At 39.0% G+C, this 16,306-nt stretch overlaps 1 protein-coding gene across 10 annotated transcripts in view; it reads right to left on the bottom strand.

The window, feature by feature from the left end:
* The window catches only part of IQSEC1 (IQ motif and Sec7 domain ArfGEF 1), a 447,788-nt gene that overhangs the window by 194,312 nt on the left and 237,170 nt on the right, over positions 1-16,306 (bottom strand). The window contains exon 1 of one of the 10 annotated variants that reach the window (XM_048491778.1): positions 7,169-7,965. The exons of the other annotated variants lie outside the window; for them this stretch is intronic. Within the exon in view, the coding sequence (XP_048347735.1) occupies positions 7,169-7,245 (77 nt within the window). The 5' untranslated portion in view covers positions 7,246-7,965. Of the gene's footprint in view, positions 1-7,168; positions 7,966-16,306 lie in introns of those variants that run through there. 10 annotated transcript variants of the gene reach the window in all.

Genomic DNA, 16,306 nt, shown 5'->3' with positions numbered 1-16,306 from the left:
AGCTGCCGAGGTAAGTTCCTGTGTGCTGCCATCCATGCCATTTTGCCCGACACTAATAGGATGGGCACCGGTGGAACCCAGTGTGGTATAGTGGTTAGAATATTGGATTAGACGCTTGGAGATGCAGATTCGAATCCCCACCATGCCATGGAAGCTCGCCAGGTGACCTTGGGCCAGTCAAACACTCTCATCCTGACCAATATCACAGAGTTGTTGCTGTGAGGATAAAATAGAAGAGAAGAGAATGATATAAGCTACTTTAGGTCCCCATTGAGAAGGGTAGCGTAAGAACAAAGTCATTAATTATTGTGGTCTCAGTGATTATTGGCACACTGAGTGTCATACCAAAAAACCTTGGATGGCACTTGAACCATCTTCATATTGATAAAATATCCATCTATCAATTACAAAATTCCATACTGCTTGGATATGCATATATACTATGCTGACAAATTACAGCATTCTAGATTCTTGGGAAGAAGCTGATACATATGAAAAGCAACATCAGCTGAAGATCTGGAAGCTGTGATTTCAGATAATAAGAATATTATATGCAGGGTTTTTCAACTAGCATTTATTAAAGGATTCACACCATGTTTTCCCAAAAGATAATGACATGTGGCATTAAGCTGCTTCTGCTTGGAGTTGTTTTGTGGCTGTGACTACTTGCTATTACTTGACAATTCAGGTTTTCTGGAACAGTGTAATTTTCAAAAACTGAGATTAATTTAAATAATAGAAGAAATTTTAGTTATGGAAGAAGAGGTGGGCACTGAGAAATAGTAAGAAGAATACTGTGAAATTTCTGTGGGGGAAGGTTAGGGATTAGAGGTGGGTGTTTTGGTCACCCCAAAAAAGGTGACATTTCTGATCCCAGAAATGTAAAATTTCTTTAGCATTTTCAGGCTCATTTAGTCCACCGTCTTAAAAAAAGTCCCCCTTTACTTACCTACAGCCTAGCTGGGTCCACTATTGAACCGCACACACTGCCTGCAAAGTCCAAGTGATCTTTAGAGGGGAAGCCTGCAGTTCAATCCTGAGCTCAGCCTAGCCCAGCTTTAAACTGTGGGCTCTACCTCCAAAGCCTGCAGTACAAAGTTGGGCCAGGTCACGGCAAGCCCAGTGTCAGAGGAGGAGAGCTACCAAGTATGGGTGCGCGTCGTTTGCAATCGGGCACACGCTTCGAGGGCAGCAAAACTTTCAGGTTTGTTTTTTGTATTTTTAGTGATTTAGTGTTTTTAGTGTTTTTCAGTTTTTGCCCTGCAGGGGGCGCAGTTTTTAGGCTAGCAGCACCAACATTTCAGGGAGTTTTGGGGGGTCTCTCCTGATGATACCACCCAAGTTAGGTGAGGTTTGGTTCAGGGGGTCAAAAGTTATGGACTCCCAAAGGGGATGGGGGCTACACGTTTGACGGAGGCTACACGTTTGAGAGTCCATAACCTTGGACCCCCTGAACCAAACCTCACCTAACTTGGGTGGTATCATCAAGAAAAACCAACCCTGAAAAATACTGATAATTTTTTTTTCTTGGCTCACCCCTATCTGGGACATCTGAGGAAGGGGATGCTGCTATCAGACCTTGTAATGTGGAACAGATCTAGCATTGCCACCTGTGGAGGGGAGGGAGTGGCCCGAGGGGTGTGGAAGGAGACAAAGAAACCCAATTGTGTAGGTAAAATTTGGCCACAGTCATTTTATTGGTGTGCTGGCAAAAGGATGCAGAGGCACAGCATAGGGAATGGATCCGGAACTGGGCAGCAGGTCTGCTGTCTCCCAGAAATAACTTTCTCCCAGCCCAATGCATGGGGAAAACACCAATGCCTGGAGCAGCAAGATAGTGGGAGCCATCTGGGCGCTGGCCTGTGGATGAACTCCCCTTATTGCCAGTGGTAGTATAAGAACTAGGAATGTTCAGAGAAAGCAAACCATCCATAACAGCCCAACACCAAGAGAAAGCTGAGATAAAGTCCTGGATATACTTCAGCAGCTGGTACTGGGAACACATAATTATTGAGGGCCTAGCTAGGGACTGGTGGCTGATTCTAATTACCATTCCAAGTGAAGGAACTGGGATGGAAGGAAGAAGAGAACCATTATGTTGTGGGTTTGCCATGTGTAGTAGTATTTCTGGGCTGTATGGCCGGTGTTCTAGCAGCAGGCTTTCTCTCTCGCTGATGTTTAGCCTGTATTTGTGGCTGGCATCTTCCAGAGGATCAGATCCTCCGAAGATGCTTTGCAGCCACAGATGGTCGCGCAAAACGCCAGGAGAGAATGCTGCCAGAACACGCTGTCATACAACTCCAGAACACCACATGAAGCACTCCAAGGTCGATTCCTTGAAAGCCTTCTCGACAACTACAGAGAGAACTCTACTGTTCAGAAGTTAGCATTTAATGTGTAAATTATAAAACTCCACAGCTCTAAAATTAATTTGTTTCTTGTTTTCACTAGTTGGACAATTGAGGCATTTACTTGGATATATGAGTTCTAAATAGTACATGATTATTTGGGGAGAATGATGCATGAACTAGATACTTGAACCAAGATACACATACTCAGATTATTAAGAGATGAAGCACCTGTGTGTATTAACATAGAGACACAGGTAGATAGTAGGAAGACTTTTCACTTATATGATACAGATTGGCATAGAAAGACATGCATCCTAAATGCTAACCTTGGGCTAGAATCTTGACATGTTTCAGAAAAATGCTGCCACGAAAACTCAAGGACAGATAAACCTATATATGGCAGTGTCAAGGATGCAAGTAATGGCCACTTTAAGGCTTTGTCAATGTGAAGGAGATAGCACCAATTAAAATAAAGGGCTCTTTCATGTAGAGTACCTTTCGATGCCCCCAGAGGGATCACAACCAGCAACAATTGCCTATCTTCAGGATATAGTCTTAGTTTATAAGAGTGGTCAGTTATTACGAACTATCATCCACTGGCTTCCCATAATTACTATCTGCTTTTGAAAAACTTTCAGCAACTGCATTTTCTGAATCTGGTATCTATGAGCTCCTGATGCACATGTTAAACTGGCCAGGATTTATGAGAAGAAACATCCCTGGTGGCTAAAAGTATCACATGACTAAGATTAGCATTGCTCAGCGATAAAGAAACGCACAAGATTTCCACACAGAGACAGAATTTTTCCCATTGCTACTGTGGCTGCCAATACAACAAGTAGTGGCAACAAGGCTTTCATGTAGCATTTTCCTGTGGATTCCCTGCAGCAGCCATATTCCCCCCAAACCACCAGGGCCTTTCCAGGGTTTTTTTTAAAAAAAGTATTAGTTGAATATAATTGAATCATTAGAATAACATTCATTCATTCATTCATTCATTCATTCATTCATTCATTCATTCATTCATTCATTCATTCATTCATTCATTCATTCATTCATTCATTCATTTATTTATTTATAAGCCACCTCACCCCCAAAGGGCTCGAGGCGGCTCACAGAATGGCTGCACATTAAACAACTACAGCAAAACATTTCAAATACAAGAGTGCAGCTTATTTCATTAAAACTTAAAACTTTAAACTTTAAAATTAAAACTTAAATAACAGTTACAATTACATACCGCTTAAAACAACAAGCACCCGCATCTAAAAGGCCAGCCGAGAGGGAGGGATAGGTAGGACCCAGGATGGAACCCGGGGCCCGGCCAGTTGGAAAGTGGCAGCTTCAGTGGGGGGTGATAAAACCGCGGCCAGCCCCCCCCCAAAGGCCCGGTGGAATAGCCTAGCAAGTTACAGGCCCTGGCGGAACTCACTTGCTGTCCCGCGAGGGTCTGACAGCTGGAGGTAGAGCATTCCACTGGTAGCAGGGGCCAGAAGCTGTAGAAGGCCCTTGGCCAGGTCGAGGCCAGCCGCACCATCACAGGACCAGGGATCTCCAGCAGCTCTGCCGCTGCCGAACACAGCGGCCTGTTTGGGACATAAGGGGTAATGCCTTCCCCCTTATATCTCCACAATTTGGAAATTTTGCTGCCATTATAATGACAGAGCAATATCCAATTGCAGAGATTTTTTTTAAAGCTGCCTGATGGTAGGACAGGGAAATGGCCACTGCAAAGATGGGGCAGGAAAAATGGCTGCCATCAGGGCAAGACTGAGAAAACCCAAACTTTCCTACCCATACCTCATATATATAGAATTTGCTATGAACTTTTTTCAAAAATTTACGGAAAATAAGGTTAGGAATAAATCAGAGAAAAACTGGACAGACCCCCAAAGGTACATGCATACACTATGGTATATGGGGAAATCGGAAAACCCCTATTGAAAACAGGAAAACCTCAACATCATTGAAACTGGAAAATAATTTGCATACACATAGCCCTAGCTACCAAAGCTATTTTCTGTTGGAAAGTGATGGGAGATTGATTTTAACTGATTCCAAACCCCCGGCCAGCAGCACAAGCCCCTCCCAAATATTGTTCTAGAATAGGGTGATCTCAGTCCGTCTGGGATTAAATGGGACACTTCACGCTTTTATGCGAATCGTGTCCCGCGATCCCCGCCAGGCTTTGACATTGTCCCGATTAAACAAATGTGGCCTTATGCGTCAGCTACAGAAGAGGGGCCGCGATGAGCACACACCGTTTTTGTAGCGGGCGCTTTATTGTGACGACTTCGGTTGAAGTCAGGAAGCGCTTCGAAACAAATAGGAAGTTTTGCGCACTCCGCGTGCTGCCATTACAGTGCCTTCTGGGGCGCTTCCCTGTTTCCTGACCGGGGAGCACCGCCGCAAAAAGCAGTGTGCTCATGCGGGTGTGCGCGCCCTGCTTTTCAATAGTAAAAATCTGGTCACCTTATTCTAGAAGTCAGTGAAGCAACATGTCTTCAATTGAAATGGGCAATGAACAGAATCACTTCCCCCTCTTCTGAAATGGCAGGATATCACTTGCCTTGGGATGACAGACAAGCAAGAAATGAGTCAAAAGTTCCCTGTCTCAACAATCTTTTGACTTCATTCTTGCAAACTCTGGCTTAGTCTTTGAATACACCAGCAAATGAAAGATTATCTCAGGTTGTATGATTATGAAAAGCCAAAATCAAAATTGCAGTTGTAGGAATTCCTTGTGTAAAAAAAGTGACATTAATTTATATATAGAAAAACTGCTGCCTACTCCACTTTAAAAAATTGAGTGCTTCTACTGAGCAAAACTGCACTTCAAAGAAGACCATTTTGTGTCTTTCTATCATGTTCTATGAAAGCCATAAGCTTAATAAACAAATAGATTTCACATTGGAACAGTATCAGCAGCAGCACACACAAAACAAGTGTCATAGTTCTAGATCTAAAAGTGTAGGTTAGTAATATCAATTACAAAATTGAAGCATGATCTTAACTGCAGCAGTAAATAATCTATTATTTTATCACTTGCATCAAAACTGTCCCAACTAGAATTTGTTGAAAGGTCTGAACGCATGTTGCTGAATTCAAGGTATCTTCTATTATTTTTTAATAAGTTAATAAGCTGTAATTCAGTTTTAGCTTGCTGATCAACTCAACTGCAGAGATTATATTTTTTTCTGTTAAATTTGCCAAACTTGTTTCCTTTTATGGACCTTCAGTGGTAAAAGATAGAGAAAGCCTCAACATCACTGCCAGACATCATATTAAGCCATGGATGAATTAATCAGATTTAAAGTTTGGATCTGGTAACACAATTTATTTTTCATACACTTTGCCTCCCCTCTCCTTTTTATCACTCTCTTTCTTCTTGTGGGCCTGTAGGCATTTTGTGAAGAATTCTGATTAACTTCAAAAATTATAATGAAGCATAACTAGAACTTTTAAAGACTGAGAATCATATTCATTAACACGTTTATGTTTTATTTTCACATACAAGGAACAAAAAGGTTAATTTCAAATACTTTCTGAGATTCTTAAGCATCCTGTACTTTAAAAGATAAAGGTTTATGTTATCAGTTCTTTAGCAATATTTTATCTCAGGTAAGTGACTCCAGCTTATGTAGTGTAAACACTAAAAATACTCTGATGAAATAATGATGTTTAATGTAAGTAATTACTGTTTTTTTCACATTCTGATTAAAATAATCCATGCAAATTAAGTTTGTCATACCTTTTAAAATGCAATCTTATTATATAGGGAAATAGGTAGTGAAAAGCATTAAGGTACCGCACTTCTTTGATAATTACTCCTAGAGAAAAAGGAAGGCATTTAAATAAACACAGAAAAGGCACAAATCTGATTTCCATATTCTAATTAATTTTAAAGCTACACAAAATTTTCTGCATCATTGTGTTGCCAGACTTTCTTTAAAAAGAAATTTGCAACAAAATGACAGTTAAAAAGAGCATATATTCCTTGTATACATATGGAAGATTTGCAACTGCTGTGTGATAAATAAAGCTGTAATTAGCATTCCTTCCAAGTATTTTCTCTAAGACATAAGTGTAGTCCTTCTATAGAAGATTGCAAAATGTTGTGAAAAAATTAAAAGCAACCTTGGAGGAATGCTAACTGAATAATCTGTACATGATTTCTTCACTGAGAAGTTGTTCTGAATAGTGAGACCTCCAAAGATAAGATTAAAACATCAGGGTAAGTGTGGCATAGATGTCAAATTAAATTGCTTATTTTGCTGTTCCATTACTTTCGCAAGAACAATGCATCCAACACTCAGTCCCATTAGTGTTGGCCTGGCCATGACTCACCATCTATCATTTCAGCTTTCTGTCACAGCTGCTTTGATGTGCAATTGCTTGTTCATGTGAAACACACACTGCTCTTTTAAAACTTTTTCCTTGTTGGAATATTAATATGCATCACATAATTATCCATGATATTCCAAATAATATCTAAGCACTATTTATGTTGTGTAGATCTAATGAGTTATTCTGCTTAAGGGAGAGATAAAATCAAAGGGAATGAAAACCACATTTCAAGAAAAAAGTTACTGTTTCATTTAAAATATGAATATTAATACCACATCACTTCAGTACAGAAACATGGAAACAGCAATGTCACTATATTTAAAGAAACAATAAACATTTAACCTTTGTCGCAATAAATCTGCATTAATTTTCCCACCCCACCCCCTTCCTCTCCATGCAAATATATCTCACAGAAAGTGGATGCAGCAGCTTTCAGTCACCCAGTCTTAAAATCATGTAATATTTCTTACCTTTTATAGAAACCATGGAGAGGTTGGAGACACAGAAACTGCCAATAGTCCAAGCAAAAGGCCTTTAACTTCAGCATTTTAAAACAATCCAACTGCAGCAAGTGAAATCTCGTTTGCAGTATTTAATAAAAGAATATCCCACTTTTTAAGGGAAAAAACTGATATTACATAAAACACCCTCGTCTTTTCTAAGGAGGCAGCAATGCAAGTATTTCCACTGTATGTAGCCCTTCGTCCACATGGTCCTGCACCTGCATAGCTACAGTGTACTACTTTGATACAAAGAGGCTATAGCACAAAGGCTAAACATTAATTTACTCTGCTTCTTTCCCTTAATTTTGGCTAATCTTTTCAGACTTTTTCAATGTAACCAACATTACCATTACACGCACAAAACCCCTATTTGCCTATTTCCAGCCAATCCAAAACTGATTGATAAATAATCAGTATATATTTCAGTCAGAAATTAAAGGCCCCTCAGAAAGCATCCCTAGAGCTCACAAGCAAACATTCCTGTCAGCTGAGCACAACAAATGCGCTGTGATCCTGGCAGACTTAAGATCACATCATATGGAAACTCCCCAGTTCTGTAACTAAGCTGCACAGAACTTTAAAAAAAAATCAGTTCCTCTGGTGTGAATCACATCTGCTCCATTGTCTGCCAGCACCTATGAAAAATGTTGATTTCCTGGGAGTGGAAGGGAGGTGGCAAGTGACAGGCTACGTGCAGGTCCTTCCCACTCACAAAATAAATTATGGTTATCTTAATCCCAAATAATACTTTGGCTAGTTAGGGTCTGTATGCAAGAAAAAATCCAATTCATCTGGAATCCACATGGTGCAAAGAGTAAAATTCCTAGCTTTTTAAAAGCCAGCAAGATAAAGACTCCTCGAGATAGGTTGATTCTGGTTGTTATGGCAACAAGAACACATTGATAACGTCTAAAATGGAAGCCTGATGACAGTTTTTCATTGGTTTACAGGGATATAATGCATCTGTAACAAGGAATGCTCAGGCACTCATAGCAATCTCATCAGTGGAGAATGAATTTGGAGCCCAGCTAATTAACAGCAGAAAAAAAAGGCAGCAGCTAGTCCTCATTTAGTTACAGTGCAAAGCCAAACCTTTTTATTCTTAAGGGAAACAAAGGGTAAGCGAAATTGGGGCAAGGATGCAATGGAGGGGAAAAACTAAATTTGGAGAAACCAGGCAGCATTTTCAATTTCTAAAATCCTTTTCTTTGGAACAGAGGATGCGACAGTTGCTTTCTATTTGCTATCCTTTTGAAACCCAAAGGTCACATTTGTGTCTCATATCTTCAGAGATACTTAAAGGGTGCAATTGCTCTACATTTTTAAAATTAATTATCTTATGTAAGTTGTGCAGCTCACCAAATCCCTGCTGGTTAGAATTAGAACATTCAGAGAATAAATATCAAAGTAATAGTGAATGAACGTATGTTTGGGTGGGATGAATCATACTTACAGAATGTTTCACAAGCAGACTTTTCCTTCCATCAAGGAAAAGCTTAGACTTCTCCAATAGGCCTGGGAACACTGCCCCCCCCCCCCCCCCCCCCCGGTTATTCTTTGTCATGCCCAATAAGGTATGTTTTCCATTTACTAATAGCCTGAACACTGTTCAATCTGCTTAATATATCCAGGATAGTCTATTTAGATTAACTATGCACTGCACTGTTCCACAAACAGTTTCTCAGATTTTTGACCATTGATTTTATATGTGTCATCCCACTGTTCCATAAGGCAGCCTTATGACTTTATGATTTTAGTTCTGTATGGAAATACAGATTTCAAACTTTTCATCAATTTATCTTTCCAGCCTTTTAAGATAGATTTGGATACATCTGCAATTTTAAGGTTTGTGTTTCGTCTGACTTCAGAATTGCTTCTTGTACAATAGGCAAAATACCAATATATATAATATTTAACATTTTAGCACAGTGTATGGCGAACTCTATAAAATGGGCGTGCCAGAGGTACACTCAGAGCTCCTCTCCAGGCATCGCTAAGCAAACAGAGTGCCCCCCCACACATGTAGTATTTAAATCTTGCATTACAATTGCCTCGATTATTAGCATAAAACTTTTGCGACCTAGTTTTGTGGTAGCAGTGCAGGTAACCCTGTTAAGCCACCTCAAGTTAAACCCCACTCAGATTTCTTATGTAAAGGTCCAAAGCACGCATCCTTTTACTCCTGGGAGTAAGCCCAGTTGCTGCCAATGTAGCCTTGTTTCTCTGAGTAAACCCTCCTAGGGTCGTGATTCATCCATTGGAAGAGTTGCACGGTTGCTTCAAAGCAAAGCCACCAACTACCACCAAGCTTACTCCTGAGTAAATAATATCACTTCGTGAATTTCTGTCCGTTTTTTCTAAACTAAAACCCTTTAGTATACAGGTTAAATCTCGCCAAGCGTTGGCACTTTGTGATAAATAATAAGGGTTTTAATGCAGCTCTAGCACTCGGTCTCGAAAAGGTTCGCCATCACTGTTTTAGCAGAACTGATTATATCTTGTTAGTTGGTTATGCCACTATTTTTAATAATAGCAGTTGTGCAAGGTCATATTACCACAATGTTAATTTAACTCAAAAAGATGATAATGATTTTGGATTTATAACCCACCTTTCTCTCCTGTAAGGGGACTCAAAGTGGCTTACAAACTCCTTTCTCTACCTCTTCCCACAACAGACACTTTGTGAGGTAAATAGAGATGAGAGAGTTTTGAAAAACTTATTTGTAGGAGCAGGAAAACAAATGCAGTTCACCAGATAAGAGTCTGCCGCTAACATGGGGGAATGGGGAATCAAACCCAGTTCTTCAGATTAGAGTCCATCTGCTCTTAACTACTACACCATGCTAGCTCTCAGTGGAAATTCCTAAAAGAAAGTTCTATATGTATGGTTAGCAGTGGCAACTATGTTTTTAACTTGGATGTTGGAAGCAGTGATAGGGAAAGAGCAAAGGCTGAAACTGCAGCCTAGCATTAGTCACCAATTTCCACACCCTCTTCCTTCCCGTAGAACAATAGACCCCCCCCCCCCTATCACAATTCTTTGCAACTACAAAGAGAGTGAGCATATAAAGGGGGAGAAGAACTGCTGGAGCATGAGTAGACAAAAGCAAATTGTCTTGGAAGGCACTTTAAGAGAGGAAGGAGACATTTGGGTGTGGGTGGTATATAAATTCCTAATAATAATAATAATAATAATAATAATAATAATAATAATAATAATAATAATAATAATAGTTGATGTTGCAGCAGGATTGATGAGAAAGTAAATCTGAAAAACTTCTATAATGCATAATGAGGGGATTTAAGGATTGAATCCATAAAAGACTCTGCATACAAATCCAGTAAAGGTGGTCCTATGGGTGATCGGCATGACTGGGTGCAGTGCCTAAAGATCTTGAACGGCACTTGGTGAAAAAAAAAATACTCATGCTTCTGACAAAATCACCATATATGTCAGCTGCAAAATAATCTTTACCTGGCTCTGCACGATTATTCAATGTATACATCAGCACAGTCCTAGATGCTTCTCAAGTGTCCGGACGCAGTGTGATGTAATACAAAATCCAGCATATCGATCTTGTTTGCTGTGTATAACTGTTTTTGAATAATAATAATAATAATAATAATAATAATAATAATAATAATAATAATAATAATAATAATAATAATTCCCTGTTCACAGTGACGGTGGCACTGAAACAGACATAGATTGTATTGAAATATACAGAGACCAGGAAATCCATTTCTTATTCCCATTTACAGGTGCATGTTCCTAATAGTTTTTCCCAAACCACATCTACAGATGTTCACCAGTTCCAGCTTTGAGTCCAGGACTTTGCTGTTTCCCATCCTCTACTTATTTTTCTCCACCTCCAAAGTTTCTCCATTGTAGCACTTTGATGATATAGGCAGCAGCAATGCAATTTTTGCTCAGCAATGGAGCCAAGTGATGACACTGCTCTGGGAATTAAACAGGATACCCTCTCTGAGCCCACCAAAGTAGCAGACACATTGACCAAGTGAAGGAGCCCAGCAGCCTGTACTGTACCTGTTTACATGTGGCACCAACACAGCCTTTTCATCATCCCTTCTACACTTACCTCATAGCCAGCAAACCTAATCTCCTAAATTTCTCCCCTAATTTCTTTTGTAAGGTATGTAGTCTTATATATCATCTGGACACATAATGTGCAGAGCCTAAATAACAGCCTTTACCCTCCCTCATTCCTATAAAAACATCCTTTTTGTCCTTCACTGATTTTCATTCCAAAAGAATATTATTTTAAATATATATTTTATTTTAAATATGTATTTAAAGAATATTATTTTAAATATGTATTTTAAATCTGGATGCAAGGAGCCGCCCCCTGAAGTGAATGGGATCTCATGGGGAGAAGGGAGATCCTTAACCTGTATGCCGCTCAAAGGAAAAACATTGAAATGGCAATTGTCCCATGGAATTCATGTCAGTGTCAATTTTCTCTGGCAGGGATGGGATTGGACTAAAGTTTGAAACTTGAAGTGTTACTGGAGAGTTTGAAAATTATTGGTAAAGTTGGCCCATAAAAAAACACTAAGATGAATTAGCTAGTGATCGAGTTATAAAACCAATGTATTGTCAAAAGCTTTCACGGCTGGATTCAACTTGTGGGTTTTCCAGGCTGTGTGGCTGTGATGTGGTAGATCTTGTTCCTAACATTTCGCCTGCATCTGTGGCTGGCATCTTTAGAGGTGTATCACAGAGAGAACTGTTACACACTGTGTCCAGTGAGAAGGGAATGTTTAGTGGGGTATATATTGTCCATGTGTCAGGCTGGGTAACCAATCAGTAAGTGTTTGGGTAGAACTTGCTATGCAAAGATGTGGTTGACTGTATTGTAATGTGGGTGGGGGTTTTCAGTCCAAGGAGTGATTCGCATTTGCATTCCCTACAGCAGCAATAGTCTTAGTGAATGCAAACCCTGTGTCTGGGTGGAGTCTCTCTCTCTCTCTCTCTCTCTCTCTCTCTCTCTCTCTCTCTCACACACACACACACACACACACACACACACACACACACACACACACACACACATTCCCCAATGCCTCCCATCTCATACACACTCGTATTTCCTTGTCCACCTAATTTACTGGGCCAACCATTAACTGGCTCCCAATATTCTTATCTTTGCAGCTGTGTGGGGGATGGGAGGTGGGGGGTGCTTCCCACTCCTTCATCCTTGCCCTCCAGGAGTGCCGATGCTGCCTTAGCCCTAAGACTCATTCTTCCTTTTTTCCAGCTTCCAATTGCAGCTTCCATCAGCCTTGCTCAAGAGGGGGTGATAGATGACTAAAAATGTCAGTTATTGTTGTTTTAAACACGAACCATTAAACTCAGAGCTTTGACTGAAAACTTAAAACTGCACTTCCTTCCCCACTAAAACCAATATTTGACCAAGTTCAATATCTCTCCCCTGTGAAAACACATCTCACAAAAGCAGTTGGTAATTGTAGTTAAACAAAACAAACTTACTACAAAAACAGAATCAGAATAGTATCCCTTTCACTTCTATCACATCCATTATTTGGGTAGGGACACATACAAACACAAATATGTATAAATATAAAAATGATAAAGAGCAAGAAACTGATGTGAAGGGCTTGAGTAAATTCTTAATTACTCTTTATTCCTTTTTTCACTAGAACATTATTCTTAATTATTCTTTATTCCTTTTTTCACTAGAACATTATAAAATCATTCATTCCTAAAGTGACACAAGGTTCAGATTTGTTCAAAGACATTTTCCTCCTCTGCCAGCAAGAAATAAATGGAAGTTATTTGCCAATCTCTGTGTTTTAAGTGTGGCTTCTAAGTGGTTATAAAGGTACTCATCAAGACATTTTGACAGACTCTAATTCTGATGATACTGTACTGTGTTGTAAAGAAATGCTAATAGGGACTTTTGTGAATGAAAAGCACAACAGTCTCAACGTACATGCTCTTCATTTTTTCCCTTGGAAAACCAGCAGTAAAACACATTAAATTTCATGTCACGCTCGGCCTGAATATAAAGCTGGTTCTTTGAAAGGCCATTTTCCTGGTCTGTTCTTTGTTGTTGAATTCACAGGCTTAAACAGCATAGTAACTTTTGGATGTGGTGTAGCTTCCGCATTGTGATGCTCAGTGAGCTGCGTTCAGCTGTTGTTGTATATTCATTTATGTGATTCAGTGGCTGGCAGCAAACGAGAGCACAGTGCTCTAAGCAGACATTAAGAAAAAGCTATATTGAATAAGCTGAGAAAGTATAGTGCAGCTCCTCTTAAAGACTGGTTGCCTTGGCAATCAGTGATGCAGAAAAAAGGCTTCAGTAAGATGCTGGTGAGAGAGTTTGTAAATATGGTATAAGCTTAGAGTTGGCCAACTCTGGGCTGCATGCTGATGAAATGCACTTCAAAAACAATACATTTAATAAAGCAGGCCAGGTTGCCTCCCTTACATTTATATAAAGAAAAATTTAAAGTCAGATTCACATTTTTTAAAATTGCCACAAAGTGATGATTCTGAGCAAAGAACTTGTTTAGAATTTTTTCATTGTATTGTCACAGAATTCGCTAGGAAAATGGTAGTTTTTTAAACATAATGAATAACCACTGTGACTGAAGGGAGAACAATTAATGAATTACAAGTCTTTTTCTATAGCCCATAATTGCAAGAAATGTGAAATACAGATCAAGCAATTTAAAAGTTAGGAAAGCAACTTCATACACAAAGCAAAAAAGTTTTAATTTATTAGAATTAAAGCCTCAAGACATATGAACAGATGTATAATAAGATTATCCTTGCATGGCTGTGTGAACTGGGCCTCCTCATTTTCTCCTTTAAATTCATAAATTTAAAACAGAAATGAGATGAAGAAACAGAGCACCAAAAATAGAAACAAAACAAAAAACTAAATACAGCTTGGCTTTGTTTGATAACCCACCTCCATGAGCAAAAACCATTAATATATCATATTTCATAGGTCAATGTATTACAATGAGTGTACAGCATCTTCATCTATAGATTATCTGAGCATCTACTTCCTCTGCCGCCATTCGTTTTGGGAAAGTAAACCCCAAGGGGTTTATTTATCATAAATGACAAACCATTTCAATGAATTTCTACAGAAAAATATTATTTGTTGTTGAATGACTTCCACTGAGGCATACTATTCACAATGCAACTCAGTCAATTTTGCAAGGTTGTTTAATGTTATGAAGCATTAACTATATTTAAAATAAGTGTAATTATCTGTAACTATTGTTTTCATTGTACAATGAAATAATGTTAATTTTTGTCTACAGATACAATGAATACATATATATTTCGTTAGGTAGAAGAAACTATTAGGTTTTTACATGAAGTCTTTGGTTATTTAAATTGACAGAGTTTTTATTGCTGGATTGTTGTTATTTTATCTTCTTGGATTAGGTCTCAAATGTTTTGCTGTCACTGTTTTACCCTCCATCGATCCCAATGTTTGGAAGAAAGGAAGCTTAAAATACTCAATATCCTAGGCATTCTATATATCTAAATATCCTCCCTGGTGCAGATTCATAATAGGTGGCCAAGAAAAGGGGAGATTTCATGGTTTACAGAAAGGTAAGAAAGGTAAATTTCATGGTTTACAGAAAAACCCAAGGACAAAATAGTGATTTTTTGACCCACTCCCAAACTGCTTAAGCAACATCTGTACTTGCACAAGCTGATAACTTCCAAAAAAGAATAGTTCTTACTATGTAACATCACAGGATCTCACTGACATTTGGGGAATTTCCTAACTACTCTGATAATCATTGCTAGAACAGTGGTAGTTCCAATACTGAAGGGCACAGGAGCAAGGACAGAATACAGAAAGTGGTGGTGGTGGGAGGGGGAAAGATGAAAGTGTTGGAGCATTTACTTTCCTCACACAATCTTCTAGAAATTGTTAGATTGTAAATTCAGTGTAAAATTAGGGCCTGTAAATTACCCAAGTACTTGATTAACATGCCAGACTGCACAGATATTCTTAAAGGATATCTGAGGTTTAAGGCTTGTTAACACTATAGTGGACCTTAAGAGGCATTGACCTTTCCACTTATGCAAAGCTCAGGTTGATTACACCAGTAGCTTTGACCTTGTTATGGTTATCCATGCCATATAACTGTAATATGGAAGGCTGGGACAAACACTGTAAGGCTGGGACAAACACAAAAACCTTTGCACATGAAGACTGAAGCAACTAAACACAAGCCAACATGTTATGGCAACTTTACTGGCAAGAAGATACCACCATAAAATTATCTCTTAATATTCTGCAAGATATTCACTGGCTCAAGACACAATGGAACAAAACAAGTTTCAGAACTATACATTTCTAGGTGGTTGGAGTCCAGGGTATTTTGAAGGCCTGACTAATTCCATATGATCTTTGAACTTGCCCATAAACCAGAAATTATTCAAAAGCCCTTTTTTAGACTCCTGTTTGATAAAGTCAGGAAGTCATAAAGTCACATTCTCTTGGCACGGGGCAAATTATGAACAAATGAATTGTTTAAGGGAGCATTTTTACAAAGGTAATGTATGTATGTAAAGTGCGGTTCAGTCACAGATGACAGGGCATCCCCAAAAAGGGGCTTTCAAGGCAAGCGATTAAGCAGAGGTGATTTCCATCTGCAGATTCTTACTTGGAGGTCTTTCCTTCTGCTTAGTTTCCAAGATCTGACAAGATTGAGCTATAGCATGCTGCCTTCCCTCCCCCACAGGAAATGGGGCTTTACTGTAATAGAACTGTCTGAAAGATGCTTTAATAAAGGGAAGGGGTGTGTGTAATATACTACTGTGCATAGTTACTATCTATTACTGTTTATATTTTCCTACTTTGAAATTTCTGAATTGTTGTCATGTTGATACTTCATGCTTTGTTTTACATTTCTGCTTGGTTTCACATTTCCTCAATTATAATCTTATTACATTGCTTATTGAACATCCCATCCTGATGATTGCATTTGATTTGTGCAATCCTCCTTGAGTCTCAGTGAGAAAGGTGGACTACAGATGGTGTAAATAAAAAATTCTTCCATGATAGCAAACTGGGCTGGCTG

This window comes from Sphaerodactylus townsendi, linkage group LG03, assembly GCF_021028975.2.
Source record: "Sphaerodactylus townsendi isolate TG3544 linkage group LG03, MPM_Stown_v2.3, whole genome shotgun sequence".
Taxonomy (NCBI): Eukaryota; Metazoa; Chordata; class Lepidosauria; order Squamata; family Sphaerodactylidae; genus Sphaerodactylus; species Sphaerodactylus townsendi.
This window is presented reverse-complemented; position numbering and strand designations above follow the sequence as displayed.